General features: G+C 46.3%; 1 protein-coding gene across 2 annotated transcripts; it reads left to right on the top strand.

Annotated features, from left to right (window-relative positions):
* Positions 1-24,478, top strand: ANKLE2 (ankyrin repeat and LEM domain containing 2). Of its 2 annotated transcripts, XM_045163131.1 has the most exons (14): positions 131-258; positions 4,270-5,167; positions 8,092-8,562; positions 10,095-10,289; positions 11,842-12,035; positions 12,115-12,303; positions 15,076-15,198; positions 17,007-17,073; positions 18,681-18,853; positions 19,590-19,696; positions 20,404-20,594; positions 20,886-21,522; positions 22,079-22,210; positions 22,562-24,478. In XM_045163131.1, the coding sequence occupies exons 3-14, from the start codon at positions 8,097-8,099 to the stop codon at positions 22,782-22,784; spliced, it is 2,697 nt and encodes an 898-aa protein (XP_045019066.1). In that variant the 5' UTR covers positions 131-258; positions 4,270-5,167; positions 8,092-8,096; the 3' UTR covers positions 22,785-24,478. The 2 variants fall into 2 exon arrangements, with proteins under 2 accessions (XP_006078310.3, XP_045019066.1); XM_006078248.4 differs by lacking the exon at positions 4,270-5,167 and having other exon boundaries at positions 1-258.
* The last annotated feature ends 1,254 nt before the right edge of the window (positions 24,479-25,732 follow it).

Genomic DNA, 25,732 nt, shown 5'->3' with positions numbered 1-25,732 from the left:
TGGGGTCCTCGAGCGAGCGGGCCTCGGCGGAGGCGGCGGCGGCGGCGGCGGCAACCGGGCCAGTTGTGGCGATGCTGTGGCCGCGGCTGGCGGCGACTGAGTGGGCGGCTTTGGCCTGGGAGTTGCTGGGCGCCTCGGTGCTGCTGATCGCGGTGCGCTGGCTTGTGCGGCGGTTGGACAGGCGGCCGCGGGGCCTGGGTCAGAGCGGTCCACCCGACCCGCCGCTCCGCGCGGCCGCGGGCCCAGCCCCGGATTCAGGTAAGACCGGTTCGCGGGTGGGCCCGCTCCCTTGCCCGGGCCTGGGTCCTCCTTCCCGTTTTCTCCCACCCGCCTCCCCGGCTCGGGTTCCCCCGAGCTTCTCCTCTTCGGGCTTGGATCCCTCTCCCCGGCCTGAGTCGGTGTTCTGGGAAAGAGACTTGAAGTAAAACGCGCGAGTCCTTGACTTGGAGATGGTGAGAGCGCCGCAAAGCTGGACGCCCGGGAGCACGTCTGTGCCCAGTTTTGTGGGTTTGAGCCCCCTGATTTGACCGAGAAGGCAGTGTGCACCCTGCGTGCATCCCAGATCCTCCTTCGTTCAGTTTTCTTTCACCGCGTTGCCGGCAAGTTTGGTTTCTTCCTGAAGGATAAACAACAGTTTCTCAAGTACCCTGATAAGGAGATAGAATTTTATTAGCAGAAAGCACAGTTGATGACCCTACCTAGATCTCTTGGGGCTGCAGCGCTCCTTACAGATGACTTAGTGTTTACAGCTGAGGGAGCAGGCCCCAGGAAGGTCCCGCACGGCGGGGATGACAAGTCCAAGGCAGAAGCCATGTGGAGATGCAGGCCTGTTGACACAGGTCCAGCTAGCCCTCCAGCCTGTTGGGTTTTTGGCTGTTTACCTTCTCTCATCCCCTTCAGGAAGTTTCAGGTGACGTCTTTAGTGAATAGCATACTGCTGTGTCCAGGTACACTGTCAGTACTGTGTCAGAAAGCCCACTGTGACAGAAAACCCTGTCGGAAAACAGGACGCCCCAGTGAAAGGCTATGCAGACACTAAGACTGAAGACGGTTAGGGCCAGTGGTGTCTGAAAAGTGAAGGGAAAGCCGCTGTCCGTCTCTTTGCAACCTGATGGACTGTAGCCTGCCAGGTTCCTCTGTCCGTGGGATTCTCCCAGCAAGAATACTGGAGTGGGTTGCCCTTCCCTTCTGCAGGGGAATCTTCCTGACCCAGGCAAGGAACCCAGGTCTCTTGCATTGCAGGCAGATTCTTTATTTAGGGTCTGAGCCACCAGAGTCTAAGAAATTACAGTTTGGAGTGTCTTATTTATTTCTTTTTAAATTTTTAACTTATATTTTTAAGTCACTTCAGACAAAAAATTACAAAAATGGTACAGAAGAAATAAACACATGTGAAAAGATGTTCAGCATCACTAGCCAGTCATGAAATTGCAGATTAAACTTACAATGAGATATCACTACACATCTATGAGAATGGCTAAAATAAAAAATACCAATGACATTTGGTAATGCTAGTGGAAACCCTGAGAAACTGGGTCTCATTTACTGCTGATAGAAAATTTTTTTTTTTTTTTAATTTACTGCTGGTAAAAAATTTAAAGGTGCAGTCATTCTGAAGTCAAACTCCCAGTTTCTCAAATAGTTGAACCTGTACTTCACTCATGGGCATTTATCCTAGAAGGTCGAAAACTTATTTTCACACGAAAACCCTTATGCAAACGTTTATAACTTCATTTGTAATTGCCAAAAACTGGAACAGCCCAGATGTGTCTGAAGGATAAAACTGTCACCTTCATGCTGTGGAATGCTGCTCAGCAGTGAGGCCAGACTGTTGATCCATCAGCAGCTCAGATGGATCTCAAGGGCATTATGCGGAGTGAAAAAAGCCAACCTCAAAAGATCTGTAGTGTATAATTCCATTTATATAACGTGAAGTGAAGGTATTATAACAACGGAGGACTCCTCAGTGGTTTTCATGGGTAGAGAACAGTGGAGGAGGTTGGATATGACAGTCAAGGGTTGGCAGGAAGATCTTTGTGGTGATGGAACAGTTCAGTAATTTAGCATGTCTGTGTGAAGCTATTCGTGTGATAAACGATCATATGGTAAGCGGTCACAGAGTTACATACAAAGACACAAGAGGAGAGTGACTGCAGAACCTGGTGAGGGTGTGGTTAGTTCAGTGTGTAGTGCCGGGGTCCGCTGCCTGGGTTGCATGCAGTGTTTGAGGTGTCCCACTGAGGGAAGCCACACGGTGAGTCCACAAGACCTCTGTACCATTTTTCAACTTCTTGTGTTTATAATTAAAATATAAAATAAAGAGTTAAAGAAACCCTGTATACATCCACTTAGATTCCCAAATGTTAGGATCTTGTGTAATCATACTGCTTGCTAGTAGTAAAGTCAGGAAGTGTTATAGTCTACAGACCTGCCTCAGTTTCTTAATCTGTATCTCTATGTCTCTATCAAATGAATGGACATGTTGCAGATACTTCTAACTCTAGCCCAAGGGTCAGTAAACTATGGCCCACAGGCCGAATCTGGCTCCTACCTGTTTTTGGAAGACAGCCATCTTTCATCTATGGCTCTTGAGTGTTTGTAGGTTCTTTGGCGGCTCATAGAGCCTCAAAATTTACTCTCGGCCCTTTACAGAAATTTTCTGAGGCCTGTTGTAGCCTCTCCCTTCTCTGTCAGTGAGGAGCCTGGGTCTCAGCAGCCACAATATATCCCATTATTTGCTGATACCTAGAGGACACACAAAAAGCTTCAGAATCACTAACTTAGACCACTGTGAAAACCTGCCTTCCAGCTGGAGTGTCTGTGTGGCCTTCCTGTCTTTACCCTTAGAGGAAAGCATCACATGTTATTTTTCAGTGGCTACATTCCTTCTCCCATTCATTATGTTACTAACTTGTAATGCTGATGAGCACATTTGTTTTGGTTTGTATTCCACTTGGAGGTCTCCCCTATCTATTTGTTTATTTACATAGTTTTTGTGTGTGTGAATCACAGACGTGTTACTAAAAGTCAGAACATAAAATCATTCAGAAGTGTCCTCTCCCCTGCCCTCTGGCCTTCCTATCTGTTTAGCACCCTCCCCTGAAGCTAACTAGTCTCATTATTTTCTGCTTTATCTTTTCTTTCCCACACATGAGAAAATATTTGTGTATTAAGGATATCAGTAACAGAGGATATATGTTTGTCTTTATTCAAGTTCACTTTCTAGCATACTGTGTATTCTGCAAGGCTAATAAGCTTGTATTACTTAGTAATAACTTCATATCCCTGACATTTATGGATACTTTGTCAGTGTCAAACACATGCATTATTTTACCTAATTCTTGTTAAGCTAAGAAGTAGAGCTATTATTATGTCTGTTTTATAGATGAGGAAACTGAGGCTTAGAGTTTACATAACTTGCTCAGGGTCGCACAGTTAGTGATATAATGTAATTGTTCTCTTCATGGCTTACTTGGTTACAAGGACAAACCCCTCTTCAGATTCGCCTGTATTAAAAAGATAGCTTTAACTGTTTGTAATAGCCAGAACATGGAAGCAACCAAGATATCCATTGACAGATGAATGGATAAAGAAGTTGTGTTGTGTGTATATATATACATATATATGTGTATACACAATGGAATATTGCTTAGCTATAAAAAGGAGCAAATTTGAGTCAGATCTAGTGAGGTGGATGAACCTAGAGACTGTTACACAGAGTGAAGTTGCAAGTCAGAAAGAGAAAAATATCATATATTAACACATATATATGGAATCTAGAAAAATGGTACTGATGAACCTATTTGCAGGGTAGCAGTAGTGACACAGATATAGATTACAGACTTGTGGACACAGCAGGGAAGCAGGGAATGAGAGGAACTGAGAGAGTAGCATTGAAACATACATTACCATATGTAAAATAGATGGGAATTTGCTGTGTTTTGTAGGGAGCTCTACCCAGTGCTCTGTGACAACCTAGAGGGATAGGAGGTGGGAGGGAGGTTCAAGAGGGGAGGGGATATATGTATAACTACGGCTGATTCATGTTGATGTATGACAGAAATCTTTACAACATTATAAAGCAATTATCCTCCAATTAAAAATATTAGGTTGGTGTAAAAGTAGTTGCGGTTTTGCATTGTTAAATTTTGCCGTTTGATATTGGAATACATTCTTAAATACATGTGGTTATGTTATCATTTTAATGTGTGTTTCTCCCTTTTTTTTTTTGCTGATGACTTATTGCTGTTAATTTTATATTTATTTTAGACTATAGAAATGATGTTAAGCAAAAAGCAGATTTGAGCGATTTTTTTTTTTAATTCGAGTTCAGAATGGGCCGTAAAGCATTGAGACAACTTGAAACATCAACACATTTGGCCCAGGAACTGCTGATGAACGTACAATGCAGTGGTGGTTCGAGAAGTTTTGCAAAGGAGACGAGAGCCTTGAAGATGAGGCGCTTAGTGGCCGGCCACTAGAAGTTGACAGCGACCAATAGAGAGCAATCATTGAAGCTTATCCTCTTACAGCTACATGAGAGGTTGCCGAAGAACTCAACATTGACCATTCTGTGGTCATTTGGCATTTGAAGCAAATTGGAAAGGTGAAAAAGCTTGTTAAATGGGTACTGCTTGAACTGACCGAAAATTTTAAAAAATCGTTATTTTGGAGTGTCGTCAGCTTTTATTCTACTCAACAACAACGAACCGTTTCTTGATCAGATTGTGACATGCAACAAAAAGTGGATTGTATACAACAGCTGGCTCAGTGGTTGGACCGAGAAGTTCTGAGAAGGATAACTTCCCAAAGCTAAACTTGCAGCAAAAAAAGGTCTTGGTCACTGTTGGTGCTTTGCTGCTGTACTGATACACTGCAGCTTTCTGAATCTTGGCAAAACCCTTAGATCTGAGAAGTGTGCTCAGCAAATCGATGAAATGCACTGGATACTGCAGCGCCTGCAGCTGGCATTGGTCAACAAAACGGGCCGAATTCTCCACAATACCTGGCCACACATCACACAATCAACCCTTCAAAAGTTGAACGAATTAGGCTACAAAGTTTTGCCTCATCCGTCATATTCACCTGACCTCTTACCAGCTGACTACCACTTCTTCAAGCGTCTCAACAACTTTTTGCAGGGAAAGCACTTCCACACCAGCAGGAGGTAGAAAATGTTTTCCAAAAGTTCGTCAAGTCTTGAAGCATGAATTTTTTTTTTCTCATTGGGAAAAAATGTGTTGATTGTAATGGTTCCTATTTTGATTAATAAAGATGTGTTTGAGGTTAGTTATAATGATTTAAAATTCATGGTCAGAAACTGCAATTACTTTTTCATCAATCTAATAAATTTTTTTTTAAAGATAGCTTTAGAGTCAGGACACAGGGATGGTATATGCAAAAGAGAATATTATCAGGATCAGGTGGAGTTTCTCTCCATTTGTTCATAACATCTGCCCCAGTCCTCCCCACCCCTGCTTTGCCTTGCGTGTGGCTTCAGTAAGATTTTTAAAGTCTTGGAGTGTGTGAGTGGGGGAAAGGTGGTATAAAATTTTATTTAAAAAGAAAAATACAAAAATAACTATCATTCAGCTGTTACTGAATCCAAGCTCACTCTGCTCGCTGCATGACAGGCCAGTGAATTGGAGACAAGGTGTTGAGGCAAGGATTAAGCACTCATTTATGTACCGTTGACACCCAGCTCTGTTTTTCTCACTCTGAATGTCTTCTGAATCTCAGACTTGAAAATCAAAATGCCTACTTGATGTGCAATGGGTGTCTCTGATGCTCAATTCCTAAATCCCCATTTGTATCTTTCATATTCTCTGCCTCAGGGAGAATTGCTTTCTAGGCATCTAGACTGGAAACCTAGGTATTACTATGGGCCCACTACAGTCCCTCCAGACCCACCCCTGGCATCTGATCTGTGGTCAGGACATCCTGTTTCTCTAGTCTGAGCCCTCACCTCCAGCCCCAGTAACTGCAGCAGTGACCCGTGCTCTGTCCTTTCTTACCTTCTCCCAATTTTAGCTGACCGTCCTTAAACCTGTACCATCGATTTAACTGCTCTTTCTCTAAATGTATTGAGGAAAGCTCCAGCTCCAGTTCACATCCATTTGATTGGTGACTGTATAACTTGAACAAGTTACTTAGCTTCTCTGATTTAGGATCTCCATCTGTGAAGCAGGGGTGAGCAACGGCAATAAACTTTCATGTGGAGTTACCGTGAATTTTAAATAACTTAGTGCAGACAGAGTGCTTAGGATAGAACCAGGCACGTGGGAATGCCCCACATGTTAAATATTCGCTGTTTGTCATCGGTATTAGCAAAATGACTTCCAGAGCTATCTGTGGCACTTCTGTTTAAATCTTTGTATAATTTCTCATCATGTATGGAATAAAGTACAGATGTATCTGTAGGATAAATTTCTGGAGTTGGAGTTTTGATGGACATTGTCCAGTTGCTTTCCTGGGGATTTCTTCCTAATTATTCTGTAGCTGGGCTTCCCAGGTGCCCCTAGAGGTAAAGAGCCTGACTGTCAATGCAGGAGACAGAAGAGACACAGGTTCGATCCCTGGGTCAGGAAGATTCCCCTGGAGGAAGGCATGGCAACCCACTCCAGTATTTTTGCCTGGAGAATTCCATGGACAGAGGAGCCTGGTGGGCTACAGTCCATGGGGTCACAGAGTTGGACACGACTGAAGCGACTTAGCACACACACGCATATTGCAACTGTCGACAAGTGGTGCATCTGTTTCTCCAGTGTGCTGGCCTCTCTAGAATGTTGGTGTGATGAGATTGTATCATCGACTCCAAAGAATATGGGAAAATAATGGATTGAGATGAAGCTTTGAAGTCAACCTTTTTTTTTTTTTTTTTTTTGGTCACAGTGTGTTGCTTTCGGGATCTTAGTTCCCCAATCAAGGGTCAAGCCCCCTGCAATGGAAGCATGGAGTCCTAACCAGGGAGTTCCCTGAAGCCAGCTCTTTTGCCACTTTTTTTTAAAAAATGGAAGTATAGTTGATTTACAATATAATATTAGTTTCAGGTTACAGCATGGTGATTCAGTATTTTTACATATTGTACTCCATTAAAAGTTATTACAAGATAATGGTTATAATTCCCTGTGATGTAAACCTATCCTTCATCCTTGTCTATTTTATTTTATTTTATTTTTTTTCATCCTTGTCTATTTTATACATAGTAGTTTGCATTTCTTAATCCCATACCAGATCTTGCCCCTCCCTTCCCTCCCCACCAGTAACCACTAGTTCTCTTTTATCTGTGAGTCTGTTTCTTTCTTGTTGTAGTCACTAGTTTTATTTTCTAGATTCCTCATACACGTAACTACACATAGTATTTGTCTTTGTGTCTGACTTCTTTCACTAAGCATAATACCACCCAAGCACTTCTATGTTGTTGCAAATGGCAAAATTTCATTTTTTTGTAGCTTGGCTATTGTGAATAATGCTGCTATGAACATTGGGGGTGCTCATATCTTTTCAGATTAGCGTTTCTGTTTCCTTTGGGTGTGTGTGTATAGACAGATAGGTATATCCCAAAAGTGGGATTGCTGGATCATATGGTAGTTGTGTTTTTAGTTTTTTGAGGAACCTCCATACTGTTTTTCCATTGTGGCTATACCATTTTGCAGTCTCATCAACAGTGTACAAGAGTTCGCTTTTCTCCACATCTCCAGCCTTTGATATTTGTAGACTTTCTGATGATAACTATTCTGACAGTGTTAGGTGATATCTCATTGTGGTTTTGACTTGAATTTCTCTAATAATTAGTGATGTTGGGTACCTTTTATGTCCCTGTTGGCCATCTGTGTATCTTTGGAGAAATGTCTGTCTTCACAGGTCTTCAGGTCTTCACCTCTATAGTTAAGTTTATTCCTAGGCATTTTATTCTTTTTGATGTTATTTTAAACAGGATTTGTTACTTTCTCTTTCTGGTAGTTCATTATTAGTGTATAAAAAAGCAGCAGATTTCTGTACATGAATCTTGTATCCTGCAACTTTGCTGAATTTGTTTAAGGAAAGACATACTTACAACCATCAAATTGATTTTCGTTCTTTTGGGCCTAGGTAAAATGACAATGGATACCATCTTGGCGCGATTGAAGCTCCTGAATCCAGACGAGCTTAGAGAAGAGATTGTCAAAGCTGGATTGAAATGTGGACCCATTACATCAACAACAAGGTTCATTTTTGAGAAAAAACTGGCTCAGGCTTTGTTAGAGCATGGTACACTGCCTTCACACCTGCCTGACCCTAGTGCCGCAGATGCCCCATCCCTGGGCCAGGACACAGAAAGGATTGTGAAGTCTGCAGTAGGGAGCCCAGCTGAGCAGGTCAGCTTTTCTGAAGACAGAGACTTTGGTTATAGTGTGGGCTTGAATCCTCCGGAGGAAGACGCCATGACATCTAAGACCTGTTCAGCGCCCTTCAGTGCCTCAGGCGGTGTCAACAGCCAGAAAGCTGTGCTGAGGGCCTCTGCAGAGGTGCCTCTGTACTACGGGGTGTGCCCAGCCTTCGAGGACACTCCAGCAAGAAATGGTAATGTGACCAGTGGGGTGTCTCTTACACAGGTGGTTCATTTACATCAGGGGAGAGGGATTTTGAAAGATCACAAACTACAGAAGAGAATAAAGAAGACTAATCTCATAATCTCATTCCTTCAAACTAACCATTGTTCACATTTTTATATAGAACGCTCCTAAATTTTTTGTAAATCTGTAGGAATTTTTAGAAATTAAGGAAATTGGATTCTATGAAGATATAGTTCACTTATAAATATTTATGGACTGGCTCCATTTTTTGATTAATCATCTCCCTTACTTTTTTTTAATTCTCTGTAACCTGACCACCTTTTATATTAATGAATGCAAATGGCCAGTGAAGTTATAATTTTCAACATTAAATAATTGTAATTTTAAATAAGACTAAAATAGCATTGGAAAGAAGTATTGAAAGCTTGATATTGATCAGAACGAAGTTACTTTTTGTAAACAGTGTACATAATATGTACATTTTATTTATATATATGTGTAGTCCATAAAGATGAAATTTATTCCTCCCCACCCAGATCTTACTGTTTTGTGTATCATTCCTGACCCTGCTTACTATGTTTTATTTATGTATTTAAATTTTAATTACTTTTATACTTTTAATATGTTTTAATTTACGTTTAACATATATATGTAAGTACATACATTATTTTTATTTTTATAAAATTGGTAAGAGTGTCAGGTCAAAAGGTTTTTTGCATTTTTTTTCAGTATGCATTTTTAAAACTGAAAGCTACGGTCCTCCAAAAGATATTACTATTTTCTGTGAATGAGTGACTTTTTAGCCTCTCTATAATATGAAATGTACATTTTTGTCTATCTGAAAAGGGAAAACAAGTATCTTGTTTCTGTTCCGTCAACCATACTCATGTTATTAAACTTCCCTTTTGGTCTTTTCAAATAAGGGAAACCTGCCTTATTTTTATATCTAGTACCCTTTTTTTGTGTGTGTATTTTTTATTTATTTATTTATGATTGTGCTGGGTCTTTGTTGTTACACTTGGGCTTTCTCTAGTTGCAGTACACGGGCTTCTCATTGCTGTGGCTTCTCTTGTTGCAGAGCACAGGCTCTAGGGCAAGGGCTCAGTAGTTGCCTTACTTCATGGCATGTGGAAATTGTCCTAAAGCGGGGATTGAACCCATGTCTTCTGCATTGGCAGGCAGATTTTTAACCACTAGACCACCAGGGAAGTCTAATAGTCATAGTTATTTGACTTACTTTTAAAATTATTAAATTTTATTTTTATATCCTTAGGTGTAAAAACTGCATATACATATATAAAATATTTATCATTTATATCCATGCATAGTCATATGATCAAACTTTCTGTGTTCTTTTTGCTAACTGAAGCCCTTTTTTTTTTTTTTGAAGATTAAAAATCTGAAATATTAATGAGAGAAAAAATAGGCTATTGGGTAACAATTGTTAATTAACAAACCCAGGGGGCTTCAAGTGTGAATTAGGTGACAAGGGCTCCAGTTAATCATCTCTGATTTTCCTTTGTCGCTTTTCCCATACAGAAAGGATTCACGTTTATGAAGATAAAAAGGAAGCCTTACAAGCTGTCAAGATGAACAAAGGATCCCGATTCAAAGCTTTTACAAACCGAGAAGATGCTGAGAAATTTGCCAGAGGAAGTTGTGATTATTTCCCTTCTCCAAGCAAAACCTCTTTACCACTTTCTCCTGTGAAAACGGCACCAGTCTTTAGCAATGGTGGGTTAAAAGCTCATTTATATAGCAGTTCATATCTGGCATTACTGTCAGATTTACTCCTGGGTATTTTACACCCTCTTTCTTGGTAACTAGTTTTCTCCACCTTTGAGAGAAGTCCAGTGTGCTGAGAGTAAAGAACTGAGGCCCGGGCCACAGAGCACTGGAGGAGGATGGGTCAGTTGGCTGGTCTGGGTTGAGGCAACAGGAGCTGAGTGGACCAGGGAGCTGTTGAGGCCCCAAAGCTGACAGGGCCGTGGGAGAAGCAGCGAAAGGGCCTCCATTGCCCTGTGTTCTTTCCCTCTTATCGCACTCTCTCCTGCAGCCTGTTGGGTTCTAAGCCTTTTTAGGTGCTGAGACCTATCTACTTCCGCCCCAAAGCTACACCTTCTTCTAAGACTCGTGGTACTTGCTTGCACCTGTACTTGTGAAAGCACCTTGTTGTGCATGTGCTCAGTCAGTCATGTCCGACTCTTTGTGACCCCGTGGACTGTAGCCCCCCAGGCTCCTCTGTCCATGGAATTTTTCAAGCAAGGATACTGGAGTGGGTTGCCATTTCCTTCCCCAGGGGATCTTCCCGACCAGGGTCAAACCTGCATTCTCTTACATCTCCTGCATTGGTAGGAGGATTCTTTACCCCCACATCACCAGGGAAGCCCAAGTGGTACCTGCTTGGCCTCAAAAGAGTTCTCCAGTAGTTGAGCTTGCCTGCGGGAGCCATCCAGCCGGAAACCTGGCCACTGCCACTCCCAGCTCAGGGCCAGAGTCTTGTGAGGGGCCTTTGCTGTCAGCATCATACAAAACCCCAGTGGACTAGCCTCATTCTGGCCCCTCCATGAGCTCACAGCAGCCCTGCTTCCCAGGCTGGCTGGGGTTCCTGAGGAAGCAAGTGGCTCTCCTTGCAGGCAGTTGGCCTTGGATCAAGAGTGCTGTGTGTCGGGACTTCCCTGGCGGTCCAGTGGCTAAGACTCTGCGCTCCCAATGCAGGGGCCCTGGGTTCGATCCCTGGACAAGGAGCTAGATCCCACATGCAGCAACTAAGACCCAGTGCAGCCAAATTAAAATAAGTGATTAAAAAAAAAAAAAAGAGTGCTGTGTGCCTCCTCTTCTATCGCTTCATGGAGGCGCTTCCTCCATGGAAGCCAGGATGATTCCCAACACTTACAGGTTTCCCTGTTCACGTTTGGTGACAGTTCCTCAAATGGCTTTCACACACACACAGGTGTTGTGATTCAGCCGGTAGACCTTCCTCTTGACTCTGCCTTGCTGGGGATGCTCTTTGTTCTTGCAAGGTCCCGTGCAGGAGTGGATCGTATCCTTGGCCTTGTGCCCATATCCTTCCTCCCCCTGCTGAGCTTCACAGCCTGTCCTTCACTGCCCGAGGCTGGGACACGCGTCCATCTGCTGCAGATCGTCCTTGTCTCTTAAGCTTTTACTCCCAAGTAGATCATCAGTGTCTATGGGAAAGATTTTTCTTGCCCTCAGTGAAGCACATAGTGGATGATGATAAAATGTTTGTGAAATACAGTGTCTTTCAATTGTCTCTTTGTGACAGACGGGTTGTACTTGTCTGAGTCAGAAACAGCAAGCAAAGAGCGAGCAAACAGCTATAAAAATCCACGCACACAAGACCTCACTGCCAAACTACGGAAAGCGGTGGAGAAGGGAGACGAAGATGCCTTTTCCGACCTCATCTGGAGTAATCCCCGGTATCTGATTGGTTCAGGGGACAACCCAACCATCGTACAGGTAAACCTACTTCTAGCATCATTAGCATCAAGACTACAGGTGATGAAAGCTAAGCTCAGAGTCTGCCGTTTTCTTTCAGGAAGGGTGTCGGTACAATGTCATGCATGTGGCTGCCAAAGAGAACCAGGCTGCTGTGTGCCAGCTCACCCTGGAGACGCTGGAGAACCCTGAGTTCATGCGGCTCATGTACCCGGATGACGAGCCGCACATGCTGGAGAAGCGCATTTGCTACGTGGTGGACCTGTACCTCAACACACCGGACAGAGTGGTATGCCTCGTAGCCATCCTGGGGTGGAAACAGTATTTGGGTATTTATTTACCGCATCCTTGCGCTGCGTCAGCTCAGAGGAGATGCGCATTCCTTGAGGTCCGAAAGCAGACCCGGTCACACTTGAGAAGAGCCGCCTGCTGGCCTGCATACCTGGATCTCAAGTGGCGTGGAGCCGCCCCCAGGGCACTTCCCTCCTGGCCTTTGTTCAGAGAGGCTTGAGCTGAAAGGAGGGGGAGTGAATGCCCCAGAGCTAAAGGGAGCAGGAAGTAAAAAGGTTTTGGTGCTTTACAGTCCTATGTATGTCTGTTGTGTACATTTAACATTATGTGAAGAATATTTCCTGTGGGGTTAAAATGTTCAGTGGGGTGACTTTTTTTTTTGTTTTTAAATATTTTATTCAGTTATTTTTGGCTATGCTGGATCTTCATTGCTGCTTGGGCTTTTCTCTCTAGTTGTGGAGAGCAGGGTCTCCTCTCTAGTTGCAGCGTGCAAGCTTCTCACTGCAGTGGCTTCTCGTTGCAGAGTGCAGGCTCGAGGTGTGCGTGCTTCTAGTTGCAGCGTGCAGGCTCAGTAGCTGCAGCTCATAGACCCTAGAGCGGGGGCTCAGTCGCTGTGGTGCACAGGCTTAGTTGCTGTGCGCACGTGGGATCCTCCCCACCCAGGGATTGAACCTGTATCTCCTGCATTGGCAGGCAGATTCTTCACCACTGATCAACCAGGGGGCCTCCCAGTGGGGTGATTTTTAATGGTACATAAGGCTTAAGTAAGGATTCTTGAAACAGAAGAGTTTTACATATTTATATAAGGGAGAACCCAATGATGGCTGAGAGCCAAGGGATGTAAATTCTGAGTGAAACCTAGGAGTTTGAGAAGTCATGGTTGGCAAGAGAGGAAATAAAGACAGCCTAGTGGATTATTTTGTAACATACTGAATATGATACATTGAAATGCAGAACTGGAAGCAAGAATAACTTTTCTCACAAGAGAGAAAAGGACGAAGGGAAAAATTTTGGCCATGCTGGCAAAATTAAAGAAGAGCATAAAAGAGAAAACAGTGGTTACATGAAAGCAGTAGTAAGTGTGAAATAGGCCAGAGAGAACAAAGTCATAGTATATTAGACTAAGTGTGAACAAACTGAATCAGGGTGTGTGACAGTGCAGTTGGGAAGTGTGACTTCTTGATGCGATACAGGCCTGTGTGCCCTGCCGGAAGTGTAATGCAGTGTTTTTCATGCCTGTGTAGCGCTCGTTGAAAACATGCATGTGTGTCCACAGAGGCCACTGGATAAGTTCTTGAAATTAGGTGTTACAGATCCCATTCTTCGACCACGAGGCACTGAGAGTAGGAATCGCTTAAAGTGTTGACCTCCAAGCCCAGGGCTCAGCAGAGAGTGTGGTGTGGAGGAGAGGCTGGATGAGCCAGGAGTGGCTAGAGGAACCAGAGCCCCCCAGCTGTGCGGGAATGAAAGTTGCTGGCAGGTGTGAGGGGTGTGACTGGGGTCAAGCTGCTAAAGCTCAGAGCAGGTTAGGAAAGTATGTTATGTGCTTGAGGAAGAGGGGTAGCCAGAAGGAAGGGGAGTGTGGAGGGCGCTTTGCACTCTGATATCTTGAACACTGAGTGGACACAGCTGGCCTTGATGTGCAGCGGCCCCAACCCCCTGGGCCTGGCTGGGAGCTGTGGTGATGCTGCAGCCTTGGCCACAGGGCTGGAGGCGGCTCAGGTAGATGGTGGACTGGGGAGGGCCTGGTTAGGAGAAAGCAGTCAAGCCAGGGCTGGCAAGGGACAGCCTGTCCATTCAGTCAGCTTTACTGGAGCCCAGCCCTGATCCTATTGTGTGTCTACAGCTGCGGTGGGTGGGCCGGGTGTGTGTGGCAGAGCCTAGTGGTCTTCGGAGCCCTGGCTGTTTACTGTGTGGGGTAGCCAGGGGAGGTGTCAGCAGCTCCTGGAGACAGTGAGATGACCTTAGAAGATGCAGAACGGGGGTGGAGCTGCTCTGAGGGTATCTGCTTGCACTGGGGCCTGGGGTCACCTTGGAGAAGGACTGGAGCTGGGAGTGTGGATGTGGACAGCAGGGCCCTGGGGACTCTAGATAGCTAGGAAAGATGCTCTGAGCACATAGCATGGCATGTAGAGGGAGGAACCCTAGAGCTGGAACGTGTGTGGTGGTTGCAGGTGGACCTAAGCAGATTCTGTTTTGGCCGAACTGCCTCCTAGTCTGCAGCCATCCAAGTGAGCATGCGGGGGGCGGTGGCTCCACAGCTCAGGGGCCTGCTGGTCTGTGGGGAGACTGGGGAGGGATTGAATTGGAAAACCTTGTGGAGTCAGAAGGGGAGAGTTTCATTTATTGCAATACTACCCATTGGAGAGAATTCTGACTACAGACCAAATCATGGGCTTTGCTCAATTCTAGATCTTGTTTTAATCTATTTGTTTTACCTTATGAGCATTGATTTTAAGACACTGTACTGGGCCCTGAATTGTTAAAGCTGCTGTTTGCTGACCAGGTGTTACACCCTAGGTCTGTTGTAAGCTCTCCCCAGCCACTGGACACACAGGGACGGAGCGTTATGCTGGGCTAACGCCCTGGCATAAAGTAGATGTATGCTAGTGTGCCAGTTACTTTTCAGCTATAAAGACACTGCCTTTTTATAGTCTTTTATTTTTAAGGGTTTTTGTTTGTTTTACTAAATACCTATTTTTAGTAACTTGAAGCAACTTTATGAACCAAAAAAGTTTATATAAGTGTTCTTCTTTTGCATTTCTCCCAGGGCTATGACACACCATTGCATTTTGCTTGTAAGTTTGGAAACGTAGATGTGGTCAATGTGCTTTCTTCACACCCTTTGATTGTAAAAAACCCAAGGAATAAATATGATAAAACACCTGAAGACGTAAGTACCTATTAAAATCTTATTACATAGTTTTAGAAATGAAAATAATTACAAGGTCTGCAACCACAGCTACTGTGAAGACACAAGTAACTGTGTGCATGTGTTTGCCTTATGGCAACAGAAGCTTGATTGTCAAGTAAGATGTACTCTGAAGAAGATGCCTCTGTAGAGCCAGGAGGGAGTGAACTGCCCTAGTTTGCAGATTTTATTTTCCTGAACTGGGTGGTCAAGCTGTCCTCAGTGGCTCACTGTGTTTTGACAAGTTCCCTCTGCATCCTTCAGCTCACCAGGGTCAGAGAGAATGTGGGAGGTGGTGCTTGTGCTGCTGAAGGTGGTGGTCGTGGATGATGGAGATGGTGGGGATGGAGGCGGTGGTGGTAATGTGAGACGATGGTGAGGATGATGGTAACTGGTGAGGGATAATGGAGACGGTGGTGATGATGTGATGATGAGGATGGTGCTGCTCGTGTGTTCTCTCGGTGTGTACCAGGACCTGTCCTGCGCCCCTCTTCTATTTTCTCACCTGGCCCATACAAGCCTTAGGAACAGGCCTTGTCAGAATGTATGTCAACAGTTGAGCAAAATGTGCTTTAGAGAAGGCAGCAGTGCCTCTGTGCAGTGAGGTAGAGAGGAAGGTGGACCTGAAAGAACTGGAAGATGAGTTACTTTGTAACATGCAATGGGAGCTGTTGGCTGGCTTGGACCTGCCAACCCTGTGAAAATAAGAATTTGTAAGATCCTGTTCTGGCAGTGGCACCTCCTTTTCATTTGCTGTGATTATGTAAGTTGCACCCACTTCTGTAGCAAGTTTAGAATTCACATAAAAAGAATAAAATTTACCAGCCAATTCTGCAACTCAGAAATTACCATTATTTTGGATAAATCTGACTCAGCTTTCTGTGTGCGTGTGTGTGTGTGTGTGTGTGTGTGTTTTCTCAATATAAGATGGTGACACATTTTTGTTTCACTTTTTATTTTGTGTCGTGATGATAGCCTTGATAGTTTCAGGTAAACTGGCTGAGGGACTCAGCCATACATATATATGTATCCATTCTCCAAACTCACCTCCCATCTAGGCTGCCACATAATATGAGCAGAGTCCCATGTGCTATACAGTAGGTGGTGACACCTCTCACATCTCTCACAATCAGTTACAGAGTTTAAAAGAAAATGGTGCACTACTTGAAGGGTTCACTGTGCAGTGGTAGTTTGTTTTTCTCACAGGCTGGCAGGAGATGGTAATTTTGTGGTTCCTTCCTTTTTATTTTAAGGTTATTGGTTTTTTATTGTTTGTAGCTAAAATGTTACAGTTCTCTGTATTCTCTAATGTCTGAGAACATTGATTCCTGTAGTTGCAAAAATGAAACATCTATGTCCCTGTTCAATAGAAGTTGTATTTCAGTCCAGCCAAACCGTAGAAGACAGGCTCCCAGGCAGTGTGAAGTGTATAGTCCTGAGGTATGGACATGTCTGCTCTGAATTGATGGTTCACCTTAAGGTTTCCTTTCCTTGCAGAAAATTAGGAAATGTAGACAGCATGAAGAAAGAAGGTAAAATTTACCTGTAATCTCCGAGTTTGTTCTCCTTGTCCTGGCCCCTTGGAGCTTTTACAAAACATTGAAGAAGGAAGATTGCATTGTTAAGCATACATTTTTTATTGTGGGCTTTATGAAATACTCAGTGTTAGGATCTATCTGTCCTTGTTGTGTTGGCTTTAATACTTGCTTCTGCAAAATCATTTTCATGATAAGAAAATGTGATAAATTCGATTCAGAGTGTTCACTTATTATTATTATTTTTTTTAATAGGTTATTTGTGAAAGAAGCAAAAACAAATCTGTGGAACTGAAGGAGCGGATTCGAGACTACTTAAAGGGTAAGGTGGGGAGTGGGCGCCCAGAGTGAGGAGGCCCTCCATGAAGGTCCTGGCAGCATCTAGGCTGCCTTGTCTATGGGAGTGAAGCCAGGGGGCTGTTGGGACCCCCTCAGAATTACCCTGGGTTCCACTTCCCTTTTCTGGGAGACCAAGTTGTCTGTCACTTGACTGTTGCTTGCGGCCTCACCCCTTGACCTCTGCAGCCTCTTGGGCAGCAGGTGCCTCCGGCCCCTCTTCTTTGGCCACAGCCTGCAGGGCAGCCAGAAGGTGGGAGAGGCCTGCCTGGAGCCCCTATGTCAGTCGTTTGGTGGCTCCCTCTCCTCCACCGCCCTCTGCCCAGGCTGTCCCCATCTCCGTTTCTGTGACCTCCCGGCCCTGGATCACCACTTTCCAGGCCAAGGGCTTCTCAGACCAGGGCCCATGGGGCAGTCCTTACTGCTCGGTTTCCCGGAGCCTCCAGCCTCTGGCCCAGAGCGCCCAAGCTGTGTCCCATCCAGCCTACAGGCTCCAGGGCACCTGGCGGTGGAAAGCCCGGCTTCTTACCCCCTTTTTCCTCTCTGTTGTTTCCAGGGAGTTTGAGCAGTTGGCAGCAGCTTGCTCAGTGGCCTTGCTGCAGATACCGGAAGCTCTTTGCCTCCCCTGTGTGTTCATCTTTATCTACTTCTCTCTGATTTCCATTCCTGCCCAGATCCCTGGTGGTTTCTTTAGTGCAGGGCTTGGTGAGGCCTCTTGGTATGAAGTCTTATGGGCCCCCGGCAGCCACCACCATTGCTTGCGTGGTGTCCTTGGTGCTTTCCTGCCACATTGTCCCTGTGGCCTCACAGCCTTTGTCCTTTCCAGGTTCCATATCAAAGTGTGTGATTCCAGGTCTGTTTGGAGATATGTGTTCAGTGATAACAAAATTGTAACATGAAACAGAATAGGAGTTGGGGGAGGATGGAGGTTGACATGCATCTTCTTTGTAAGGTTTCTCCAGCTCCTCTTCAGCTGCTCTGGTTCACAGGTCCCTCTCAGTCCTCCTACGAACCTGGGAACAAGCATGTGTTTGCTTTTCCCCTTTCCTTTTTTCTTCTCCTCCTTATTTCTCTGCAGAGGAAGAGTGTGGGGCTCGTTAGGTGCAGGAGTCTGGCACAGACTGACCTCTCTTCAGTTGCTCTGGCTCCAGAGCTTTCTCAGCCTTTTTACTGTTAACATCTTTGACTGGCATGCAGAGCCTGTGGGGTAATAATCCAGCTGATTCTCAGGCTGATTCCCAGGGCCTAACGGCCACTGTCGGAGAAGGCAATGGCAACCCACTCCAGTACTCTTGGCTGAAAGATCCCATGGATGGAGGAGCCTGGTGGGCTGCAGTCCATGAGGTCGTGAAGAGTTGTACACGACTGAGCGACTTCACTTTCACTCTTCACTTTCATGCATTGGAGAAGGAAATGGCAGCCCACTCCAGTGTTCTTGCCTGGAGAATCCCAGGTACGGGGGAGCCTGGTGGGCTGCTGTCTGTGGGGTCTCACAGAGTCGGACACGACTGAAGCGACTTAGCAGCAGCAGCGGCCACTGTGGTGCAGGCTGTCCGCACACATCACCTAGCCCCATGTGTTTTCTCCTTCCAGGTCACTACTATGTGCCCCTCCTGAGGGCAGAGGACACGTCTTCTCCTGTGATAGGGGAGCTGTGGTCTTCAGACCAGACAGGCAAGGTCTCTCACATTGGCCACACTGGAGGCTTCTCCAAAGACCCTGTTCTAACCCTTCGAGCCTTCGCAGGGCCCCTGAGTCCATCCAAGGTGAGTATCTGTGGAAGGTTCTGGAACAACTCCTGGCTGTCCCCACCAGGAGTGCTGGGTTTTTCCAGCCTTTTGCTTTGTGCTTGGTCCTGGAGACCAGGTCTCATGAAACTCCAATGAGTTGTCAGTGATGCTTCAGAACTTTCCTGGAGGAACAAGTGTCTTGACCCTATTATTGTTAGCTAGAGCAGGTATGTGAAAAGCGGTGCTCCCAAGAAATGAGGTTTACCCGGGCTTACTCTCCCCATGCTGGCATTACCTGCGCCCCCCCATCCGTGCCCATGGACCTTGCACAGCATATGCCCATTCCATTGTACTTGGATTTGTGCTGTCACTAGGAAACGTCCACTTGCAGACTCTGAAGTTCACCTTCCAGACAGAGGTACTTCATATACTGACCTGTATGCACTCTTTCCTCTTAGTAAAAGAAAGCTGTGGTTAGTTACCTTCAACTATAAAATGTTAGGAATAGATTTAGCTGCATGAAACATAAAAAGCATACACATTTATTGGGCAGCAGGTCTGTAGGGTCTCCCTCAAAGCCTCCTGGTTCAGTTCTGACCCTTATCCCGGCCCAGACCTTGCCAGGGTCCCTCCTGGCCTCTGCTGTGATACAACTGAAGTTCCATAGCTCCAGGGCAGGAGGGCATGTTGCCTGCACTGTGTTTAGGGTTGGGCGGGGCCCCTGCCTGGCAATGTGGGTGCATAGCACATCTCAACACACTTTCTGTTCTAGGCAGAAGATTTTCGCCGACTCTGGAAAACCCCGCCTCGAGAGAAAGCGGGCTTCTTCCACAGTGTCAGGAAATCTGATCCAGAAAGAGGCATTGAGAGAGTGGGAAGGTACTTAAAGAGCACGAAGTGCCAAAGAGCCGAGTGGTGGTGTCTTGTGTGCTGTGTGCCAGTGTGCTTGCTGATCGGGACTTTCAAAACAGTAATTCCCAGAAGTCCTTACTGGTAGACTTGAAAGCCTTTTTACTAAGGTTTAATTTGCAGAGGTGTACACTGCAGCCTGTGCAGCAAGGCTCCATGAAAACAGTCCCTCCTGGCAGTCAGGTGGGGCGTCCAAGGAGCATGAGGCTGTGTGGGGAAAGGAGCCACACAGGGCGACTTTTTCTTAAAATTGAAACAGGACTTGAAACACAACTTGAAAAGGACCTCAAAACATTTATGTCTGGCCCAAACTAGAATTGTCTTTAACTTTGTACTGTTGTTTTTTGATAACCAAAATGTTCTTTGTTAGTGGAGTTTTACAGTTTGCCCTTTTTTATCTCTTGTGAGTGTTGGTGTGAGTGGAATGGTTTGTTTGTAAGTGGTACCTTTCTCACCCGTGACCTTGACTCATTCCATAGCACAGTCTTACCCTGTGAGGGGGGCACTGCTTCAGGAAGTTAAGCATACTCTTTCAGCCCCAAATTTAGGATAAAATGAAACCAAGGTTGCAGGTGCAGTTTGGGCATTTCTAGCATAAAGTGGCTCTTTTCTGTGTAGTCAGTTCTGTGAGTTTTTCTTCTGCTCTCAAAACTGGTTAATTTGCTTTATTCTTACAGGGAGCTGGCTCATGAACTGGGGTATCCCTGGGTCGAATACTGGGACTTTCTGGGCTGTTTTGTTGATCTGTCTTCCCAGGCAGGCCTGCAAAAGCTGGAAGAATACCTTACTCAGCAGGAAGTAGGCAAAAAGTACCTACAAGACATGGGAGAAAATGCAGCATGTCGCCAGGAGGAAGCCTCAGCCCTAGGTAAGGACACACAGTGCATCCAAGGCTGGTGAGACTGGCAGCCGTCCTGTGGCCAGGTCTGTGGGAACCTGTGGCTTCTCATTTTCTTGCCCGTGAGGGGCACAGCTAGGCCTGGAGCCTGTAATTCTGTCTGCAAGGTCCTGCTTGACTTTTTCCAAGGTTTTCTGTCTTAAGCAACAAGGAGGAGGCTTTGAACATGGGAGTGACTTGTCACAGGGTTTGTGCTATGCACGGTGACATCCCGAAGTCCCCTTGTCAACACCTCTGAGAGCTGGTTTCTCTCCCTCACAGGCCGTCAGAGGAAGTGCAGCAATTCCATCTCTGTGAGGGCGTTTCTAGATGAAGATGATGACATGAGCTTGGAAGAGATAAAAAACCGGCAAAACACAGCTCGAAACAACACCCCGCCCAGGGCAGCTGCTTTTGGAGACTTGGGGTGTGACATCCTCCCCTTGGAGCAGACAGAACTTATCGAAGCCTCAGCCCCGACCAGTCCCCACAGCAGCAGAAATGGGTTTTGCAGCCCTCTAAGGGATGGCAAGACCCTGGGTGGGAAGAGGCCCAAGGCCCAGAGTGGGGAGGAAGACCTCCAGTCACCCGTCTCTGGCTTGACTGTTGAGTTTGATAAACTGAATTTGCAGAATCTAGAAAGTAGCTTTTCTAAGACACCAAATCAAAGAGTGAAAACTAGAGATAAGAAGATCCTGACATCAAGAGTGAACGCGGGAGGAAGTGACGTGTTAGAACCTCTTGCTGCTGATAGACTTGAAAATAACCAGGGAAGGACAGAAAATGAGATGTCTGCTGGAATTGCTAACATGTGCCTGAATCCGGACAGTTGTGTGCACGAGCCCCGCTATGGCAATGGCTCGGAGCCCTCGGAGATTCCCGCCTCAAAGGAGCCTATCCAGAGGCTCTTCCTTTTTGGGTATGAGTTGGGGAGCACGCACATGTGTTGGTGGGTGGTGGGCACAGGCACCAGTGTGATTCTTGGACACTTCCCTCCACCCCGGCCAGCCTGACAGGCACTTGTTCAATCTGTCTCACGAGTTGGTGGCTTTCTATCCATCCTCATTGGTCCTCCAAGCCAGTGGGAGACAGCATTTTCCTTCCTGGCTCCTCCTTGTGTCCACTGTACTTCCCACCATGACTGAGCTGTCCTATGAGTTTTAGGAAGAAAGGCCATCTTGGGGTCAGTCTCAGTTGTCCAGCTGATGGCCTGTTCCCCCTTCTGCTCTGTCTTCCTGGAGGTGGTAATACACAGAGCGCGTCTTGTTAGCAGGGCTGGGGCCGGGGTCTCCTCCCTGTGGGTAGCACGTTCCCTCTGCCGTCCCCGCCCATGCTAGTCCCACCCTCACCCTCACCCCCACCCCCAACCTGGATTGCAGCCTGCAGCTAGTGCCTGTGGTGGTGGTAATGGACTCAGTGGTGCTGGATTTCTGGGTGTAATCATGGAGGTTCTTGCTTCTTCTCGTGCCTTCTAGAGAAGAGCCGTCAAAACTGGATCGGGATGTTCTGGCAGCCCTGGAGTGCACGGACGTGGACCCTCGCCAGTACCCGGCCGTATACAGGTGGAGGAGCACTGTCCTTTGCTACTCGCCTTCGGACAGACAGAGGTACCCACAGGCCCAGGGATCAGAGTTGCTAGATTCGTGGGGAAGTTCACACAGATCCATTAACCAAGCTGGTGGGAAGTCCCCTGACGTGTGGCTGGGGGTGACAAAGTAGAAGGGTGCTGCTGACAAGTGGGTACGGGACGAAAGTAGCCCAGGTTCCTGCTCAGGGTCACATGCCACTCGTGTGGGGAATGGTAATGAGCTTTCAGTCTTCAGGGCCCACAGCTTCCAGGCTTGCAGCACCTCTGCCAGTGTTCTCTCGGGGGCAGGGGCCCAGATCCTGTCTTTGGCCTCCACTCACCCCATCCCATCCAGCCGTCCATGCTGACTGCCCGTTCTTGGTTTCCTCAGCTGGTCCAGCCCCTCGCTGAAAGGGAAGTTGAAGTCTCAGCTTTTGGACGTCAGTGGCCCTCCTAGCGGCAGCCCTGGGAGAAGCAGCCCTGCAGGCAGCAGCCCTGGGAAGCCTGGCTCCACACCTCACGCCTCTGGCCTGGGCAGCCCCGGGCGCTACAGCCCCGCCAACGGGGGCCACCTCCGCCGGATGGCGCGCCTGGCCCAGCTTGCCACTTCGTAGGGCCCATGCACACTGCTGGGGTTCTTGGTTTGTTCTTTGTTGTTTTGTTTGTTTGTTTGTTAAGAAAAGTACTGTGTTTATTGCTGAAATTTCACATGCCAAAATAATATTCTGATTAACTTATCAGTCCTTATTTAGAGAGTAAAATAATTTTAGAAATTGCAAATACTCTGTATAAAATTTAGCTTTCTGTTATTTGGAGAGAAGGTGAACACAAACTCCTGCAGATTTTCTGAAAACCCTCAGTGTGGTTACACACAGGCTCTGTTAGCCGCCCCAGGTGCACACGTAACGGAAGAGGGCGCCAGAGAGGCCAGGGTGCCCCCTGCTCCCGCGACAGTGCTGCGCTCCCTTCCGCGCTTTTCCTGAAACACAGGTGAAGTTTGCACCTCTGCCTTTTCTGGGAAGGGTCTTTGACTTTCTAGTTCATGACAAAAAATCCTCTCTGCTTTGCCAGTCAACCGTTGATTAGACACTGACAAGGTGGGCATCCAGGAGAGCCTTGCATGTGTCGGACACTTGCAGCGACACTTAAGAGTTGGGAGTCACTGAAGACATTTAAGTGAGTGACCAGATGAAACTAGCTTTTTTCTAGAGGAGAAATGGTAGCCGCTGGGAGTCCTGTGAATAGTCTCACGCAGGACTCACTCACCAGCGGTCCTTGGAGGGTGTTTCCTTTCTCGCCAGCACTTGGCCTCTCACAGTGCACCTTATGTAGCTGCCAGCGCAGTGTAATAAAGTAACCTGAATGTTGTTCCCTGGTTTTGAGGTGTACCCTGTATTTTAGAATGCATTTCAGTTGGACTTGCTTTATGAAAGAGCATCACGTTTTAGTAGAGACAGAAGATTTGCTTTGGAGGAAATATCTGATCCCAGTTCTGTCCTTTCAGTGTGGTTTGTCTTCCTTCCCCCTGGGCCATACCTGCTGGAGGGTTTGCACATACAGAGCTCTGCATCCTGGAGGGCTAGGACATTGCAGCCGAGTGGAGGGCTGTTTGTCCCGTGTTACCAGTGACCACTCACAGCAGGGTTCTGGGGGCATTGCCAGTGTTTGATCAAAAGTGAAAACTACCAATGCGTCTGCTGTCCAGTGCCTTTTGTAAATCCCTTTGATTCTTCTGAACTTACTCTTTGAGACTATACAGTGATAGGAGGTAGACATAAGTGAGAATCTTTTATTTGTAAAGATTCTGAATTGAAACTTATGTTAAAAAAAAAAAAGAGCTTATTTCTTTCACACAGTAACAAGACATAGGTCAGGAATATCGGACCTGAGATTAAGGTTTTAAAATTCAAAAGGTTGTTACACAGGGTGTTCTCACTTGTGTAGCAGACGACCTAGACATAAGAGAAAAATACATTCTGTTCCACAAACCAAATGGCATTTTTAAAAGACATCTCTAGCCTCAAAGAAATCAGAACACAGATGTAGTCATAGTGATGATCTGTTTTCTCTAAAATTTGACCATACCATCCTGTATATTGTTATAAGTATTCAGATGGAAATTAAAGTAGGGATGTGCCCTAACTTTGCAGACTGCTGTTCCTGTTTTCTCAAGTTTAGACCTTTGATTATTTCTCCACATTTGTTTATATAAGTTGGCCCTGATTCCACTAAATGCATTATCATGTGTCCCGTGGCAATTTTACATCTTTTTAAAACTACTTAATGGAATAAATTATTTTTAAAACCATGTGGTAATCATTCTAAGCTTTTAGAAAGACCTCTCAACTGTGCCCAGGAAAAGTGCCCTTTTTAGCAAACTTTCTTGCCTAGAGAATCCCAGGGACTGCGGGGCCTGGTGGGCTGCCGTCTATGGGGTTGCACAGAGTCGGACACGACTGAAGCGACTTAGCAGCAGCAGCAGCAAGCAGTGTTTGGGTTAAACAGAACATCAATCTGAGAGTGGTTTATTTGCTATCTGGGGTCCTTTCATTCCTAACACAGTTGTGAAAAGGCTTGCTTGGCATCAGTTAAACTAGCACATATTTCCTAAGTGTCCCATGAAACAGGAAGCCTTTTTCTGTGATGTTGACAATCAGTATGTAATGTCTTTGGTTGGAGAGAGGTGATGGGAACCCCATCATGGTGGGTGGTGGCTGTGCCGTGGGCTACAGTGCAGGGGCTCCAGAGGGTCCCCTCTCCTGGGGAAGAGCAGGCGCCACACACGCAACCAGATCTTCTGGGGTAGTTTTTGGATGTTTCCAGAAGCGTTCACAGCTCAGAGAGGATGGTTGTAGGGTGACTGTCCTGTAGGGTACAGTTGCCAGTCACTGGGCACATCACCATCCCATCCCCAAGCCAGGTGTGCTCAGGCAGTCAGAGGCACATGTTTCTCATTCCGTGTGGAGACCCGCAATGCAGCCCAGTAGGAACCACTTTCATTCCCACTGCTGTCAGTTTGGGATCCCTTCTGACACACAGGCTCTTGGGGTGGGTTTTTATGTTGGTCACATTTAGGATGTCTTTCCTGACATTTTGTAAGTTCTCGGTCATATGTCCCACCTCAGGGTGGTTTCCTGGGCCCTTGTAACTGACCCCATCAAGACACCCTTGTCCTGCTCCTGGGCTCACTTCCTGTTTCTGAAACGTTGGCCCTGCTCCTCAGCAATCAAGTGCAAAGGGTGGACACGCCACTGAAAAGACAGGTCTGCAGACAGGACAGCAATATGACCACACAAACCCAAGGAAACGGAGGACCTGCAGGTGCTGACGGTCTGGGTGCCCAGGGCTCGACTACGGGATCTCACAGCACCCGAGGCCAGACACCTGGTGCTGCCTTGCACTTTTCTGGTTTTGGACGTTGGCACAGCCCCTGGCTAACTTGTCAAAACTATTTCTACAGATTGGTGTATGGTTGTTGCTTTTAGAAAACCACTTAAGCTCCCTGTCCTGGGTCAGGGCCTCTCACCGAGGCCCCTCTTGGGCAGATACCCTGCAAAACTTC

This window comes from Bubalus bubalis, chromosome 17, assembly GCF_019923935.1.
Source record: "Bubalus bubalis isolate 160015118507 breed Murrah chromosome 17, NDDB_SH_1, whole genome shotgun sequence".
Lineage (NCBI taxonomy): Eukaryota > Metazoa > Chordata > Mammalia > Artiodactyla > Bovidae > Bubalus > Bubalus bubalis.
The sequence above is the reverse complement of the archived record's forward strand: the minus strand, read 5'-3'. Positions and strand labels throughout refer to the sequence as shown.

Excerpts from the sequence above, each read along its gene's own strand:
- ANKLE2 (XM_006078248.4), top strand. The coding sequence starts at position 72 with ATGCTGTGGCCGCGGCTGGCGGCGACTGAGTGGGCGGCTTTGGCCTGG. Across the intron at positions 18,854-19,589 it reads GGCCCCTGAGTCCATCCAAG|GCAGAAGATTTTCGCCGACT; the intron begins GTGAGTATCTGT and ends TTTCTGTTCTAG. Across the intron at positions 19,697-20,403 it reads GGCATTGAGAGAGTGGGAAG|GGAGCTGGCTCATGAACTGG; the intron begins GTACTTAAAGAG and ends TTATTCTTACAG.